This window comes from Engystomops pustulosus, chromosome 5 (genome assembly GCF_040894005.1).
Source record: "Engystomops pustulosus chromosome 5, aEngPut4.maternal, whole genome shotgun sequence".
Lineage (NCBI taxonomy): Eukaryota > Metazoa > Chordata > Amphibia > Anura > Leptodactylidae > Engystomops > Engystomops pustulosus.
The window spans coordinates 159,921,539-159,938,417 of record NC_092415.1 but is presented as its reverse complement, the minus strand read 5'-3'; the positions used below and the strand labels follow the sequence as shown (position 1 = coordinate 159,938,417).

The following is a 16,879-nucleotide window of genomic DNA, read 5'->3' as shown; positions in this document are numbered from 1 at the left end:
TAGGGGAGCAGGAGGATGACGCAGGTTCCTTAGGACAGCAGGTGCTCAGGAGATCCTCAGAGCTTCCTTAACTACAAGCATGGAGGAATGCTCATTAAGGCTTTACACTAATGAAACACTTCGGAAATGGCAAGAAGGGTCCCTTGCCAAATGGCATCATCAAACCGCTGCACGACTATGAGAAAATGCTTATGCAAAGCACTTCTCATCTGTGAGATCTATTGCCGTGTGTATGCCACTTGTGCAAAGATGCCATGTTGTATTCCCAAGGCTTCACCGGATTACTGCACAGAGGTGCACCTCATCAGACCTATTCTCTATGCAAGTACACAGGTTTGTTTTGTTTTTTTAGCACCCACATGGAAGCCCGAAACAGGCAGATTTTGGACATTAAAGGAAACCTACCATCTCGGATCTACCTATTAAGGTAGATCTGGTGGCAGGTTCCTCTAATAAATGCCATTGAAGCCCTTTTAGGGCCAATCCTTCAGTGCCATTTAAGCTTGTAAATCTTTTATTGCCCTAATATGCAAATTAGTGAAAGAGACTACTGTGGTGTGGAGTAGCCAGAGATGAAGCTACGCGACGCGGCTACTTCACGCCCAGTATCCTCTTTCGATCTGCCTATCCCGAGATCTTCACCTTGCAGCTCCTGGTAGTTGCACACACTTTGCCGCGCCCTGCATAGAGTATGTATGCAGTGCCGGCAGCTGCGCATACTCGACTCCGAAGTCAGAGCTACTGCGCATGCACAGTAGCTCTAGCTTAAGAGCCCAGCATGCGCAGCCGCCAGCTCAAGCAAAGACGAGTGCACGCAGCTACCAGGAGCTGCGTGCATGAGATATAGTAGGAGGATTGAAAGAAGCTACTAGGCGTTGAGTAGCCGTGCCGTGTAGCTTCAGCTCTGGCTACTCCAAGCCCCAGTAGCCTCTTTCACAAATTTGCATGTTAGGGCTATAAAAGCTTTACAAACTTATGAAGCAAAGAAGGATTAGCCCTTAAAAAGGGACTCCAATGGCATTTATTAGAGGAACCTGCCACCGGATCTACATTAATAGATAGATCCGAGATGGTAGGTTTCCTTTAACCACCTGACAATAAGGACCTCTGGTGGTTCACTTTAATCATAAAAAAAAAACAAGAGTCAAGCCACAATTTTAGAGGCTCATGGAGTAAGGCCGGCTTCACACAAGAGAGTTTGATCCACCTGGTCGGTTCCGTTCATCAGCATTCAGGGTGGTCATTCCAGCAAGCACACGTAGCAAGTGGTCCGATTGTATGGAGATAACAGTGTTATCTTATATAAACGTATATTTCTGAAGACTTCATTCCCATATGAAAATTTTTTGTTCTTGCAATAGTTTTACCTTCCAAGAATTATACAAAATGAATTTACATGAAGAATTTTTACGGCGCTAAATTTAGCCAGACTCCTTCAGTAAATGTTTCTGGGCTCCGTTTGTTTATGGTCTCCCTGGATATGAGTTCACTGTAAGGTTGCTGTGTGTAGTAAAGTCACAACATTCCCTTAAAAGCAAATGAAATGCATAAATTCCCATAAACCAAATTAAACACGGCTTCCAGAAATGTGAAGGAATCAACTGTTCCCCATGTCCCCACACAAGTGAATCGTTGTATTATAGGACCCAAAGGAGGGGGGGTCCTTTTCTCATCATTCCACCTGCCTACATCTGTGACCTCACGCTGGCCTTAGTCACATGTAAGCATCAGCTCATACATTAAAGGGGATGTCCCATCAAGCAAGTTAGGCCACCGGATAGGGCCCAACTTTCTCATCATGGGGGTCAGGTCACGAGAATGGGGGTCAGATGTACCCCAGGCGCACATGCGGAGGCTGCCTGTTCACCTCTATGGAGTTGACCGAGATTGCCGGGTTTTGTACTCTGCAATCTCAGTCAGCTCCGTACAGATGAACGGGGTAGGCGCACATGTGTGACCATCATCTCTGGCTGCCACAGGGGTACTTCTGACCCTGTTCTCATGATCCGTGGGGGTTCCATTACAGAGATCAGCAAGTTAGGTCCTATCCGGTCCCCTTTGAAGTATGACTCCTTGATTACATATTATAATATGAACATATGAGCTTGCTAGGATGAAGGGCACTTTCCCTTAAGCTTGAAACGCGTCATCTACTATTTATGGTGACATAGACATGTTCAGATTTTAATATGTGATCAATAAAAGGAGTTTTTACTCATAATGCTGGAATACACTAGTCCGGGCAGCATCAGTTCCATGCATTGTAGAAGCTCATCGTTGGAGTCCAGCCATTGTCCATGCGTGGAGCCGTTTTGGAGAGCTTTTCTATTATAGAAGGTTTGTACTTGTGATGGAGGGACCTTAGCTGTCCTGAAAGCTTTCTTGTTACATCTTATGTTTCCGTTAGCCATTAAAAAGAGATCACAATATTTGACCTATGAAAAAGCAACAGGAATTTTGCAAATGGGTGCATTTCTTTTATTGTCACAGAAAAGAAGATACGACATCAGTTATTTACGGAAGCTCTAGAGGACCATTAGGGTGCGGTCACATGTACCGCTTTGATTTCCGTTAGAATCAAAATACAAGCACACTGGGGCGTGCCATGGCCACTTGGCATAGGGGCAAGACACCCGGTGCTGCTCATCGATCTCATGCATTTCCATAGAAATGCATATGCCCTTGCGTTGCGTTTCTAAACTGAATCAAAGCAGTACATGTGACCCTTAGTTGTGCTGTAAGGTGGTCCCCTACTTAAGGACACCTGTCTTACATAGAAAGTCAACTTGAGAACAAACCTATCTGTATGGTCAATATCTTTGGACAAAACAGTTATGGAAGTTAAAAAGCATGTCTGGGTTCTTACAAAATTAAGAAACTGGAAAGAGATTACAGCAAAGAAAAAAGAAAGTGTATCCTGAACTGTCAGCATGGCCCTACTCATGCATATGAAGTAGTTACATGACAACGTACACAGAGTCTTGGAATAATATTGGTCTAATGTCAGATGAGACACCTAACAGGTTCTTATGTGCTAAAGGCCAAATATCAGTAACAAGTACTGACACCAGAACGGAGTGCAAGGAAAATGCCAGATAGAGGCCACTTTTAGCTAAAAGGCCAGCAGCCCATGCCAAAAACTGAAATGTGAAAAAGAACATTGAAAAGAATGGTTCAGTAAGGATTCAGTGAAAAATCACTGCAGCCAGAAAGAGATAACAAATCTTTATCTGTCAAAAAAGCCAAAATGGCTTAGTGGAAATTTTTTAAAAAAAGCAAATGTGAATCCGCCCTGATTCCTGGGGTAACTATACTTAAAGGACATCTACCACCTGGATGAAATATCGTCATGCAGAGCACCTATGGAGCCTGAAGCCCCTCAGGCTCATTTGCACATTTCCTATATCCAGGTGCTAGATGCCCTTTAAAGAGGCACATCGAGCCTTCCAAACCAAAAGGTCCTACCTCATGTAGTATAGAGAGTTGCTCTGCATGACGATATTAAAATGATTTAGTGGCTCAACCCCTGCACACAGACCCCTGATACTGGAAGATACCGAGGAGGAACTACATACACATTTATTTTATTTATTTTTTAATGCTGCACCAGCTGCCCCCCCTCCCCATTTAGACACTAACCGGTCTTATCATATACTGAATAATACAGTATGGGGATTTTCATACAGATCCCAGGCCCATGCGTCTCAGACTCAGGTGTTACAGGACACACTGCCAGCAGATTTTAAGTTGTTAACACCAGAGATTGGTGCCAGCAATGATCTCGGGTGTTAGCAGCAAACACCAGGTGTGTATGAAGAATGAACCCTCCTCATACACCTGCAATCTCTCCAGGAGGTACCATGTACCACGTGCAGTCCATAAGAGATTAAGACTTTCTAATGAAACAGATTTTTTATCATGACATAATAAGAATAATCAGAGCGTGTACTTTCATTTTCTCGTGTGTATGGACACATGTATTAAATTTCCATTACTGACAGACAAAAACCACCATCTGCCACAGACTCTTGATAATCTGGCCTCAGACTTAACTTTTTGATTGTCAATGATGGATTTGCTTCACCTTTTGTGTGTAAGGATTAGTTTTCCAAAGCGCTCAAAGCAAAAGGTGGGTCAGCAATCCGACAGACAGCAAAGTCAGAATTCACAGTCACCCCACACACTTCAAAGCTACAAGTTAAGCACCCATTAGGGAATTCAGACGCTTGCTGTATACACATCCCATCAGATCAGCAACTTTCGCCTCTATGTTGCATTTTCATAAACCAGCAGATTAAAAAGAGCTCAGACAGGTTTTTACACTATGAAAATATATATAGTTAAAAAAAATTAAGTTGCACTAAGTGCCAACAGAATAGTTAAGTGGGGAAAATTACAGAACTGTTCCTAAATATTGGTCAGCCTCTAAAGCGTTTTCCCTCTCCTTTTACAATTGGAAATTTTCAACTCCTGCATTTTTCAAAGCCAGTGTCACCCACGTGATTTTAGCTTTGGGTCTTCCTACACAAAGTTCCAAAACAATATTCTTACTGCCTGCAGCTGCCACTAGAGGGAGCATAAGAGGTTAATGCATACTATTACATATTCAATGCATAACAAACTCCCACACTCCTTCCAATAAGGAAAAGAAACCACTACATCATAGTCACCTGTGGGGTACCTTGTACCATACATGCAGGAGGTGAAGGGCAAGCACAGTTGGTAAGCAGCTATGTATAGTATAGCGAAACCAAAATGGACCAGCGGGCTAACAGACGTGAGAACAAAGAAACTGGTCAACAAACCTGGGACAAATCTGGAACAAAGAGCTGGTGACAGCACTCATCCTTACGAAGGGTCATTACCAAAAATTGTCTTCAGCTTCCTAAATCGCTATTTATCTGTACAGATAGTAATGAACAGACAATGCAGCTAGTGTACCACCCTATTCTGTATAAAAGATGATCGGATCATTGGACACAACAAGCACTTTTACCCATTTACTCACATATACCCCTATAGAAGAATGTAAGCTTTTGTGAGCAGGAGCCCCAGTGTTTGAATCGTTTAGTTAAGGATATATAAATATTATTCAGAACCCATCATCCGTCTTGTGTTGTCAGGTTTATGCACCCTGGGATCACTTCGGCAGAGGCATTGTACGATTGAGAGGGAACAAAAATATCGCCATTTCCAAGGCCATCGTCTTGCAACTGAAAAAAAAAATGCAACTGAAAAATTTAAAAATAAATTCTAGGGGGAAAAAAAAACCTTCATGAATTGTTTGTATAACTGCTACGAGGTGCTGACCTTTCCAGTGTTTTACATCAAATGTCACTAAATGGATAGGTAATCCCTTTAAAGCACGTTAAAAGTCAGTAACAATAGCCTAAAAAGCCCAACAAACACAGTAATCCCAATCCACGTAAGATGATCCGTCTTAACTTCTTTGTGACATTATTTTTAGACATTAAAAAATTGTCTTGTGGTTAAACAAGGCCACGGCAGATCATACACCTAAGCTCCAGCCACATAAGCGATGAAGGGTTCACTGTAAGCATTGGGCACCAGCAACACCTAGGTGGCAAAAAAAAAAAAAAAGACTGCAAACATAAACGTGATCAAAGCATCACACAGTTCCTAAAATATAAATCAATAAAAACATCAGCTCACGCTGAATGCAAAATATAAATACTCCTTATATGCCAACGATAGTGTCAGAATATGGCGATTTAAAAAAAATAATAAAAAAGGTTCCACGTACCTCCGTCGGACACCTCGTCGCTCCGTCAGACGAATAAACCGCCCATGACCGTTTTGCTCCATTAGTCTAACAGAACGACGGGGGCTCTGACGAAGGTATGTGGGACCCCATCGGACCCCTCGTTTTACAATCTGTGGTGGTCTCATCGATCGGGCCTAACTTTTCTTTGTGGGAAAGCACCTTTAATGACAGTTGTTTTTACGTTGAACTCTTGATGTAATCCCTCAGAAGATTTCAGTACATTGGGTCCTGCTGGTGCCAGTGTTGGGCTGTGTTATCACGGCTTAGCCCCAACACATAGGATCAGAAAATTTCAGATCCTGGGTATTTAACCAGGTGCAGAAAGACTAAGCTCCCAGTCACCCATCAGCACCCTGCAGCAGCTATAGCAGGGTGCCAGAAAGACCTCAGGGCGGCCTGTAGTAACCTTCTATTAGGTCATGTTGGAGGCCTGATCTACTAGATAAATCATAAGCCAACAGCATAATGCACAATGCGCAATGAGTACACCCGCACACACACAGGCCTAATACCCCATACCAAACAGAGTAGAAGATGTATAAAACAGTATCTATGCCATATGCAAAAATGGAGGAAAAAAAAAAAAAGGGAAAAACGCTGAGCATTTTTTAATCATCCATAACACACAATATTAAATGAAATAAAAATAAAATAAACAATTTTATATATAAATTATATGAAAAGTTTTTCTAAACCCAAGTGGCTACAAATGAAAACTACAGGTCTTTACGAATCCACGTTATGGCACTTGGAAGGAGAAGATGCAAAAAGATTTTCCCCCCAAAAAAATAATCCATTATATAAATGAAGGTCATAAAAAAAGAACAAAAAAAAAACAAAACACAACACTATAAATTTGGTATCGCATTATGCGTATTGACCCTGAGAAAACAGTTTAGATGACATGATAAATGCAGAATCTATAATGCGAGGAGCTTCCCATAAAATCTGTACGAGTCTGTGCAAAAATTGTGACCAAAGCAAAGTGTAGGAACACAGCCATAAAATGAGAGAAACATTAAAAGCCAATAATAAATCTTACCAAATGTCACTCAACAGGAAAGAAGGAGGGCATGCAGCCTGTAATATCACACTAACTTCAATGTGTATAGTGACCCCCCAGCACTGATGAATCCCATCCTCCCTGAGGTATAACTGGACGTGACCCCTCCATCACATAACTACAGTGACATCTTCAGCAATGTGTATGGTGACTATCGTCTAGTTCTGCCTCGTGTGACTGCGAGTGTCCGCCCGTCCTGCACCTGATGAATAAACCGGGGCGGGGGAGGGAACCCAGTGTGAACAGCTCCTACACGGAGAATCACCCTGTGTGTGAGGGCGCGGGCAGCTCTTCCGTGTGACTCATTTCCACCAGAAAATACACAGATTAATCGTCACCGGGGATGTGGAAACCCCGCACACCACATGTGCTGCCCGGAGGCCCCAGTGTACAGGGCGAGGAGCTCCGCAGTAATAGAGCCGACTCTGGCCCCGGGTTACAGAGAGCAGGGCGTCTGTCATTAGGGGGGGGATACAAGGGTGCTACGTACCTAATCTATATACTACTGTATATACCTCATCTATATCCTACTATAAGGACAACTACTCCTTATGTCACATGTCCTTATAGTGTAAGGACTACTACTCCATGTACCATGTGCCAGTGTATTACAGAGAGCGCTACTCCATGTACCAGTGTATTACAGAGAGCGCTACTCCATGTACCAGTGTATTACAGAGAGCGCTACTCCATGTACCAGTGTATTACAGAGAGCGCTACTCCATGTACCAGTGTATTACAGAGAGCGCTACTCCATGTACCAGTGTATTACAGAGAGCGCTACTCCATGTACCAGTGTATTACAGAGAGCACTACTCCATGTACAATGTACCAGTGTATTACAGAGAGCACTACTCCATGTATCATGTACCAGTGTATTACAGAGAGCGCTACTCCATGTACAATGTACCAGTGTAATACAGAGAGCGCTACTCCATGTATCATGTACCAGTGTATTACAGAGAGCGCTACTCCATGTACCATGTACCAGTGTATTACAGAGACCACTACTCCATGTATCATGTACCAGTGTATTACAGAGACCACTACTCCATGTATCATGTACCAGTGTATTACAGAGACCACTACTCCATGTATCATGTACCAGTGTATTACAGAGAGCGCTACTCCATGTATCATGTACCAGTGTATTACAGAGAGCGCTACTCCATGTACCATGTGCCAGTGTATTACAGAGAGCACTACTCCATGTATCATGTACCAGTGTATTACAGAGAGCGCTACTCCATGTATCATGTACCAGTGTATTACAGAGAGCGCTACTCCATGTACCATGTGCCAGTGTATTACAGAGACCACTACTCCATGTATCATGTACCAGTGTATTACAGAGACCACTACTCCATGTATCATGTACCAGTGTATTACAGAGACCACTACTCCATGTATCATGTACCAGTGTATTACAGAGAGCACTACTCCATGTATCATCTACCAGTGTATTACAGAGACCACTACTCCATGTATCATGTACCAGTGTATTACAGAGAGCGCTACTCCATGTACCATGTGCCAGTGTATTACAGAGAGCACTACTCCATGTATCATGTACCAGTGTATTACAGAGAGCACTACTCCATGTATCATGTACCAGTGTATTACAGAGAGCGCTACTCCATGTATCATGTACCAGTGTATTACAGAGAGCGCTACTCCATGTATCATGTACCAGTGTATTACAGAGAGCGCTACTCCATGTACAATGTACCAGTGTATTACAGAGAGCACTACTCCATGTACCATGTGCCAGTGTATTACAGAGAGCACTACTCCATGTACCAGTGTATTACAGAGAGCGCTACTCCATGTACAATGTACCAGTGTATTACAGAGAGCACTACTCCATGTATCATGTACCAGTGTATTACAGAGAGCGCTACTCCATGTACCATGTGCCAGTGTATTACAGAGAGCGCTACTCCATGTACCATGTGTATTACAGAGAGCACTACTCCATGTACCAGTGTATTACAGAGAGCGCTACTCCATGTACCATGTGCCAGTGTATTACAGAGAGCACTACTTCAGGTACCATGTACCAGTGTATTACAGAGAGCGCTACTCCATGTACCATGTACCAGTGTATTACAGAGAGCGCTACTCCATGTACCAGTGTATTACAGAGAGCGCTACTCCATGTACCATGTGCCAGTGTATTACAGAGAGCGCTACTCCATGTACCATGTGCCAGTGTATTACAGAGAGCGCTACTCCATGTACCATGTGCCAGTGTATTACAGAGAGCACTACTTCAGGTACCATGTACCAGTGTATTACAGAGAGCGCTACTCCATGTACCATGTACCAGTGTATTACAGAGAGCGCTACTCCATGTACCATGTGCCAGTGTATTACAGAGAGCGCTACTCCATGTACCAGTGTATTACAGAGAGCGCTACTCCATGTACCAGTGTATTACAGAGAGCGCTACTCCATGTACCATGTGCCAGTGTATTACAGAGAGCGCTACTCCATGTACCATGTGTCAACATCACGTTAACCCATGGGTTTGGTAGACACAATGTTGACAACAATGTAATTGGGCAAATCTCTTCAGCAGTTTCAAAACACATGCGTCAAACGCAATCAAAACGCAACATGTGGCCGTAGCCGGAAGGGAGGAGCAAGACTCCAGCTAAGTTCTAGGAATGCTCCTCCCTTCAGACCCTGCGCCGTGCATTATTCAATTAATCAGCTGTGACTGGAGTGTTCCTGTAAAGAGGAACTGTTAGGACAATTTGGGACACTAAACCACCTACAGGTCCTCCTGGACCAGTAGTGTCCCACATCAATCTTTAGTTTTCCCTCTGTGCCTGCTATTGAAGAAAAAAAAAAGATTGTATATTTACCTTGGTCCGCAGCTTCCAGCGGCTCCGCAGTCACACAATGAAGTTGAGTACTACAACCGGATTCACTGCGCATGCGCTTGTGCAATAAAACCCGGATGCACTGCTCCAGCTTCACCAAATTACTGCGCAGAAGCAAAGGAGCAGAGAGATGGGTCTTACACATCTCACCCAAGCCTTTATTTTTCTAGTGCCACCCAGAGAGACCTCAAACAGGATGATTTGGGATGCAAAACATCATTACCTGGTGGTAGTATAGGGGCCCAAATCTCCCTGCCAGGACCTCTTTAAAGGGAACCTGTTACCAGGGATCTCATTTTCACTAAAGACAGGTTGCAGATGACCATTATAGCTGCATTGAAATGATGTCTTTTTGCTTGTCTGGGCTGTGCACTCCTCAGCTTTCAGCACCCACCTTTGTGCTTCTGTACAACAACTCATCCCTCCTACACTCACACAGGGAAAGAGCTCACCCCATGGTGGGTGGATGTCAATGTGGGAGGGAGGAGTTATACAGGAACACAAAGGTGGGGGCTGAGAGCTGAGTGAGTGAGTGACACAGAAAAGATGAACTTTTTTTTTTTTTTTTCAATGTAGACAAACCAAACAAACCTGGGACTCAGAATAGGATTCTGTCAGGGTGCAAGGTAACTGAAATCACACAATGATAGGGAAGGCAGAAAGACCTCTTCACAATGCAGCTGTAAGGGGCTTCTGTAACCTTTCTTCACTGGAAATGTCAGGTTCCCTTTAAGGTAAATGTAAATCGGAGCTTAACTCCAAGCAAAGTTTTTTTCATCCCTGTGACGATAGGATTTTCAAAATTTTGGGTTCTCATGGAAACACGGATTAACAAAACTTAATTGCAGACATCTTTGATAAATCTTATGTTGACCATTGCAGCCTGGGGCTAAAGTTCAGCGAATTACCAGCATCCAGAGAGCTTCACCAGAGGTCACAGTGGGCAGGGAGGTCCGTCTGTAACTAGGAGTCTTCTGTATGTCAGGTGCTCTTAAATCGGGGACTACCTGTAGTATAGTATCCATGTAGCATATAGTGTCAGTATATTACAGTATCCATGTATCATATAGTGTTCATATATATTACAGATTGAAATACTTGCGCTATATGGTACTTCCACAGTGTCTACTTACCATATAGTGTCAGTAAAATACATTAGGGATGCAGTGTATATAGTCAGTACGTCACGATTGTATCTTACATTGACAGTACATTACAGTATCCATTTACCATTTAGTGGCTGTACAGTATGAATGTGCCTAATGGAGTCATTTAAGATAAACCCTATAGAGTCAGTACAGTATCCATGTACCATATAGTGGTTGCATAGTACAGTATAGATTTAGCATATAGTCAGTTTGAATGCACCATATAGTGTCAGTATATTATAGTATGGATGTACCTCATTGAGTCAGTATAGTATCCATGTACCATATAGTGCGAGTATAGTACAGAATGGATTTAACATACAATGTCAGTACAGTATGGAAGTACCATACAGCATCATTAATAGTACAGTATGGATGTACCTCATGGAGTCAGTATAGTACAGTAGCCATGTACCATATAGCGGTGGCATAGTACAGTATAGAGGTCCCATACAGTGTCAGTACAGTATGGAAGTACCATAAAGCATCATTATACTACAGCAGTGGTGGCAAACCTATGGCACTGGTGCCAGAGGTGGCACTTGGAGCCCTCTCTGTGGGCACCCGGGCCATCACCCCAGCATGAAGTTCACAAGACAGGACTCAAAGAATCTTCCTACAGAATCTTCCTACAATGATAGGCGGATTTGCCCCACTCCTTTCAACTGCGTTGGTGTCTTTAGGAGGCTGAACGATTGAAAGTTGTCAAAGAACAAGGAGAAATAAATTACTGCTTAAATTGCTGTGCTGGCACTTTGCTATAAATAAGTGGCTTTTGGTTGAAGTCTGGGCACTCAGGCTCTAAAAGGTTAGACATCACTGTACTACAGTATAGATGCATCATGTCAGTATAGTACAGTCTGGGTGTCCCATGCCCCGTCGCTGCGCTACAGTCTGGGTGTCCCATGCCCCGTCGCTGCGCTACAGTCTGGGTGTCCCATGCCCCGTCGCTGCGCTACAGTCTGGGTGTCCCATGCCCCGTCGCTGCGCTACAGTCTGGGTGTCCCATGCCCCGTCGCTGCGCTACAGTCTGGGTGTCCCATGCCCCGTCGCTGCGCTACAGTCTGGGTGTCCCATGCCCCGTCGCTGCGCTACAGTCTGGGTGTCCCATGCCCCGTCGCTGCGCTACAGTCTGGGTGTCCCATGCCCCGTCGCTGCGCTACAGTCTGGGTGTCCCATGCCCCGTCGCTGCGCTACAGTCTGGGTGTCCCATGCCCCGTCGCTGCGCTACAGTCTGGGTGTCCCATGCCCCGTCGCTGCGCTACAGTCTGGGTGCCCCATGCCCCGTCGCTGCGCTACAGTCTGGGTGCCCCATGCCCCGTCGCTGCGCTACAGTCTGGGTGCCCCATGCCCCGTCGCTGCGCTACAGTCTGGGTGTCCCATGCCCCGTCGCTGCGCTACAGTCTGAGTGTCCCATGCCCCGTCGCTGCGCTACAGTCTGGGTGTCCCATGCCCCGTCGCTGCGCTACAGTCTGGGTGTCCCATGCCCCGTCGCTGCGCTACAGTCTGGGTGTCCCATGCCCCGTCGCTGCGCTACAGTCTGGGTGTCCCATGCCCCGTCGCTGCGCTACAGTCTGGGTGTCCCATGCCCCGTCGCTGCGCTACAGTCTGGGTGTCCCATGCCCCGTCGCTGCGCTACAGTCTGGGTGTCCCATGCCCCGTCGCTGCGCTACAGTCTGGGTGTCCCATGCCCCGTCGCTGCGCTACAGTCTGGGTGTCCCATGCCCCGTCGCTGCGCTACAGTCTGGGTGTCCCATGCCCCGTCGCTGCGCTACAGTCTGGGTGTCCCATGCCCCGTCGCTGCGCTACAGTCTGGGTGTCCCATGCCCCGTCGCTGCGCTACAGTCTGGGTGTCCCATGCCCCGTCGCTGCGCTACAGTCTGGGTGTCCCATGCCCCGTCGCTGCGCTACAGTCTGGGTGTCCCATGCCCCGTCGCTGCGCTACAGTCTGGGTGTCCCATGCCCCGTCGCTGCGCTACAGTCTGGGTGTCCCATGCCCCGTCGCTGCGCTACAGTCTGGGTGTCCCATGCCCCGTCGCTGCGCTACAGTCTGGGTGTCCCATGCCCCGTCGCTGCGCTACAGTCTGGGTGTCCCATGCCCCGTCGCTGCGCTACAGTCTGGGTGTCCCATGCCCCGTCGCTGCGCTACAGTCTGGGTGTCCCATGCCCCGTCGCTGCGCTACAGTCTGGGTGTCCCATGCCCCGTCGCTGCGCTACAGTCTGGGTGTCCCATGCCCCGTCGCTGCGCTACAGTCTGGGTGTCCCATGCCCCGTCGCTGCGCTACAGTCTGGGTGTCCCATGCCCCGTCGCTGCGCTACAGTCTGGGTGTCCCATGCCCCGTCGCTGCGCTACAGTCTGGGTGTCCCATGCCCCGTCGCTGCGCTACAGTCTGGGTGTCCCATGCCCCGTCGCTGCGCTACAGTCTGGGTGTCCCATGCCCCGTCGCTGCGCTACAGTCTGGGTGTCCCATGCCCCGTCGCTGCGCTACAGTCTGGGTGTCCCATGCCCCGTCGCTGCGCTACAGTCTGGGTGTCCCATGCCCCGTCGCTGCGCTACAGTCTGGGTGTCCCATGCCCCGTCGCTGCGCTACAGTCTGGGTGTCCCATGCCCCGTCGCTGCGCTACAGTCTGGGTGTCCCATGCCCCGTCGCTGCGCTACAGTCTGGGTGTCCCATGCCCCGTCGCTGCGCTACAGTCTGGGTGTCCCATGCCCCGTCGCTGCGCTACAGTCTGGGTGTCCCATGCCCCGTCGCTGCGCTACAGTCTGGGTGCCCCATGCCCCGTCGCTGCGCTACAGTCTGGGTGTCCCATGCCCCGTCGCTGCGCTACAGTCTGGGTGTCCCATGCCCCGTCGCTGCGCTACAGTCTGGGTGTCCCATGCCCCGTCGCTGCGCTACAGTCTGAGTGTCCCATGCCCCGTCGCTGCGCTACAGTCTGGGTGTCCCATGCCCCAACGCTGCGCTACAGTCTGGGTGTCCCATGCCCCGTCGCTGCGCTACAGTCTGGGTGTCCCATACACTGTCACTATAGTACAGTCTGGGTGTCCCATGCCCCGTCACTATAGTACAGTCTGGGTGTCCCATACACTATCACTATAGTACAGTCTGGGTGTCCCATGCCCCGTCGCTGCGCTACAGTCTGGGTGTCCCATGCCCCGTCGCTACGCTACAGTCTGGGTGTCCCATGCCCCGTCACTATAGTACAGTCTGGGTGTCCCATACACTGTCACTATAGTACAGTCCGGGCGCCCCATACACTGTCACTATAGTACAGTCTGGGTGTCCCATGCCCCGTCACTATAGTACAGTCTGGGTGTCCCATACCCCGTCACTATAGTACAGTCTGGGTGTCCCATACACTGTCACTATAGTACAGTCTGGGTGTCCCATACACTGTCACTATAGTACAGTCTGGGTGTCCCATACACTGTCACTATAGTACAGTCTGGGTGTCCCATACACTGTCACTATAGTACAGTCTGGGTGTCCCATACACTGTCACTATAGTACAGTCTGGGTGTCCCATACACTGTCACTATAGTACAGTCCGGGTGTCCCATACACTGTCACTATAGTACAGTCCGGGTGTCCCATACACTGTCACTATAGTACAGTCCGGGTGTCCCATACACTGTCACTATAGTACAGTCCGGGTGTCCCATACACTGTCGCTGCAGTCTGGATGCCCCATACACGGTCGGTATGGCAGTTTCCCCGTACAGCCCCGGGCAGTGACACGCCTATACTCTGAGGTGGCAGCATGCGGTGCCCGGGCACATCTCCTGTCCAGCAGCCATACAGAGCGGAGCTGCGGAGACAATGCGGCTCGTACCGTGGTGAGCAGCGGTCTCATCTGTTCTCCGGCGCGGTCCTCGTCCATGTCCTCCGCCAGATGTGCGCGGCAGCCGGGGGTGATGGCACCGGGGGATGTACACGTGTGCTGCCGGTCCAGCCTCGCACACAGCTCCGGTCCAGCGCCTGGATCTTCTCGGAAGGAGAGCGGTGTCGTTGTGTCCCTCCGCCCCTCTTCCTCCCGCTATCCCGCCTCCTCCTCCTCTCTTCTATCTGTGCTATTGGCTGGGCCCTCCCCTTCCCTGTGCATCTCTCCGCTGCCTCCCTTCCCCCTCTGTGCTTTGTGCTCTCTCCCTGGAGGTGGCTGTGATTGTGGAGTCCATAGTGATGATGGGAAGCTTTCCTTCTATAGGCAGTTTCTGCGGTGTCTGTACGGTCTCACCTGTGGAACATGGCGCCTCATATACCACAGCGCAGCACAGCCCTGCTCTCTGAAAGGGACCCTCCATCCACAGCTACATGTCTCCATGTGCTCCAGCATGGCTTATTCCCTGTACCATTCCCATCTGTCCTTCTCCCTTCCATCTCCATGTATCACTGGCCTCATTGTGTATATGGGGCTTTCCTGCTGCCCCCCTACAGCCACAGAAGTTTTATATGGTAAAGTTTGCAGATTGTGGCATAATTGTACATGTGCTAAATGTCCCTCATAGCTGCTATGCGGGTGACATGACACTGTAAGTCATGGTGTATCTTTAGAGACATAGCCCTGCTCTATTATTGTGGTGTCGCCAGTTTTCTGTATTACTTTGCACTATAAAGAAAGTCTTTGGATCGTGCACATGTATTTATGAAGTGTCTGCGCCAGTTTCGTGTCGCGACTGCACTGTCTTCAGCAAGAAAAAATGTGCACTTAAAGGGGCATCTTAGTTGGAGTTTGCAACACATTTAATACAGCAACTCGACAGAATTGTGTTGCCTGCTTTATATGAAAGGTGCCCATTTCCCGAGCAGTGCAGAGCGCCCCAGATCACTGAAAACCGTGCGCCAGTATTCATTAATCTGGGCTGTAGTGTAGAGATGTGCCCCACACAGCTAAAGACACCAGGCAGCAATTACACTATATGTGGTACATTTATTGAAGGTCCTAATACCTCCCAACGTTAAGCTAGAGAAAGAAGTACAAAAAGTATTTTTTTCTAAAAGAACACCCACATAGTTAAATGCCCTTTTCCTGTAGCCAACTCCCTTAGGTACCCATATAATACCTCATAATGCAACACCTCCATCCCCCTCATATTGTGACCCCCCTGCCCTCCATCCTCACCATACTGTGGCCTTCTGCCCTCCATCTCCCCTTATATTGTGGCCTCCTGTCCTCCATCCTCCTCATACTGTGGCCTCCTGTCCTCCATCCTCCTCATACTGTGGCCTCCTGTCCTCCATCCTCCTCATACTGTGGTCTCCTATCCTTCAACCCTCTCATATTGGGGCCTTCTGTCCTCCATCCTCCTCATATTGTGGCCTCCTATCTTCCATCTCCCTAGATATTGGGGCAGATTTACTTACCCGGTCCATTCGCAATCCAGCGGCGTGTTCTCTGCGGTGGATTCGGGTCTGGACGGGATTTACTAAGGTAGTTCCTCTGACGTCCACCAGGTGGCGCTGCTGCGCTGAACTCCGCTGAAATGCACTCAAGTACACTGGCCTATTCCTGGTGAAGGTAAGTGCAAGCTCCGCAACACTTTTTGTTTTTTAAATGCGGCGGTTTTTCCGAATCCGTCTGGTTTTCGTCTGGCCACGCCCCCGATTTCCGTCACGTGCATGCCAGCGCCGAAGCGCCAAAATCCGATCGCGTGCGCCAAAATCCAGGGGCAATTCAGGGGAAATCGTCGCAAATCGGAAATATTCGGGTAACACGTCGGGAAAAAGCGAATCGGGCCCTTAGTAAATGACCCCCATTGTGTCCTCCATCCTCCTTATATTGTGGCCTTCTGTCCTCCAACTCCACTCATATCGTGGCCTCTGTTCTCCTCAGGACGGTGATAGAGTTGGATGAATTGCTATGGTGATACAGAAGGCAATCAGCTCTACTCATCACAGCCAGGTCTCTGCCATGTCTGTACACAGCAGGCGCATTGACGTCATCACAAGGCCACGGCCGGGTGCTGCTGTAGTGTAGACCCAGTGGAGGAGGAGGCATG

The 16,879-nt window shown here is 47.9% G+C and overlaps 1 protein-coding gene across 14 annotated transcripts in view; it reads right to left on the bottom strand.

The window, feature by feature from the left end:
• Nucleotides 1-14,934, bottom strand: part of SLC4A7 (solute carrier family 4 member 7) — a 92,849-nt gene extending 77,915 nt beyond the window's left edge. For 8 of the 14 annotated variants that reach the window (XM_072153585.1, XM_072153586.1, XM_072153589.1 and 5 more), the window contains exon 1: nt 14,716-14,933. In XM_072153585.1, coding sequence (XP_072009686.1) covers nt 14,716-14,763 — 48 coding nt within the window. In that variant the 5' untranslated portion in view covers nt 14,764-14,933. Of the gene's footprint in view, nt 1-14,715 lie in introns of all 14 variants that reach the window. The other 6 variants (XM_072153597.1, XM_072153595.1, XM_072153596.1 and 3 more) reach the window with 2 other exon arrangements.
• Nucleotides 14,935-16,879: the final 1,945 nt, after the last annotated feature.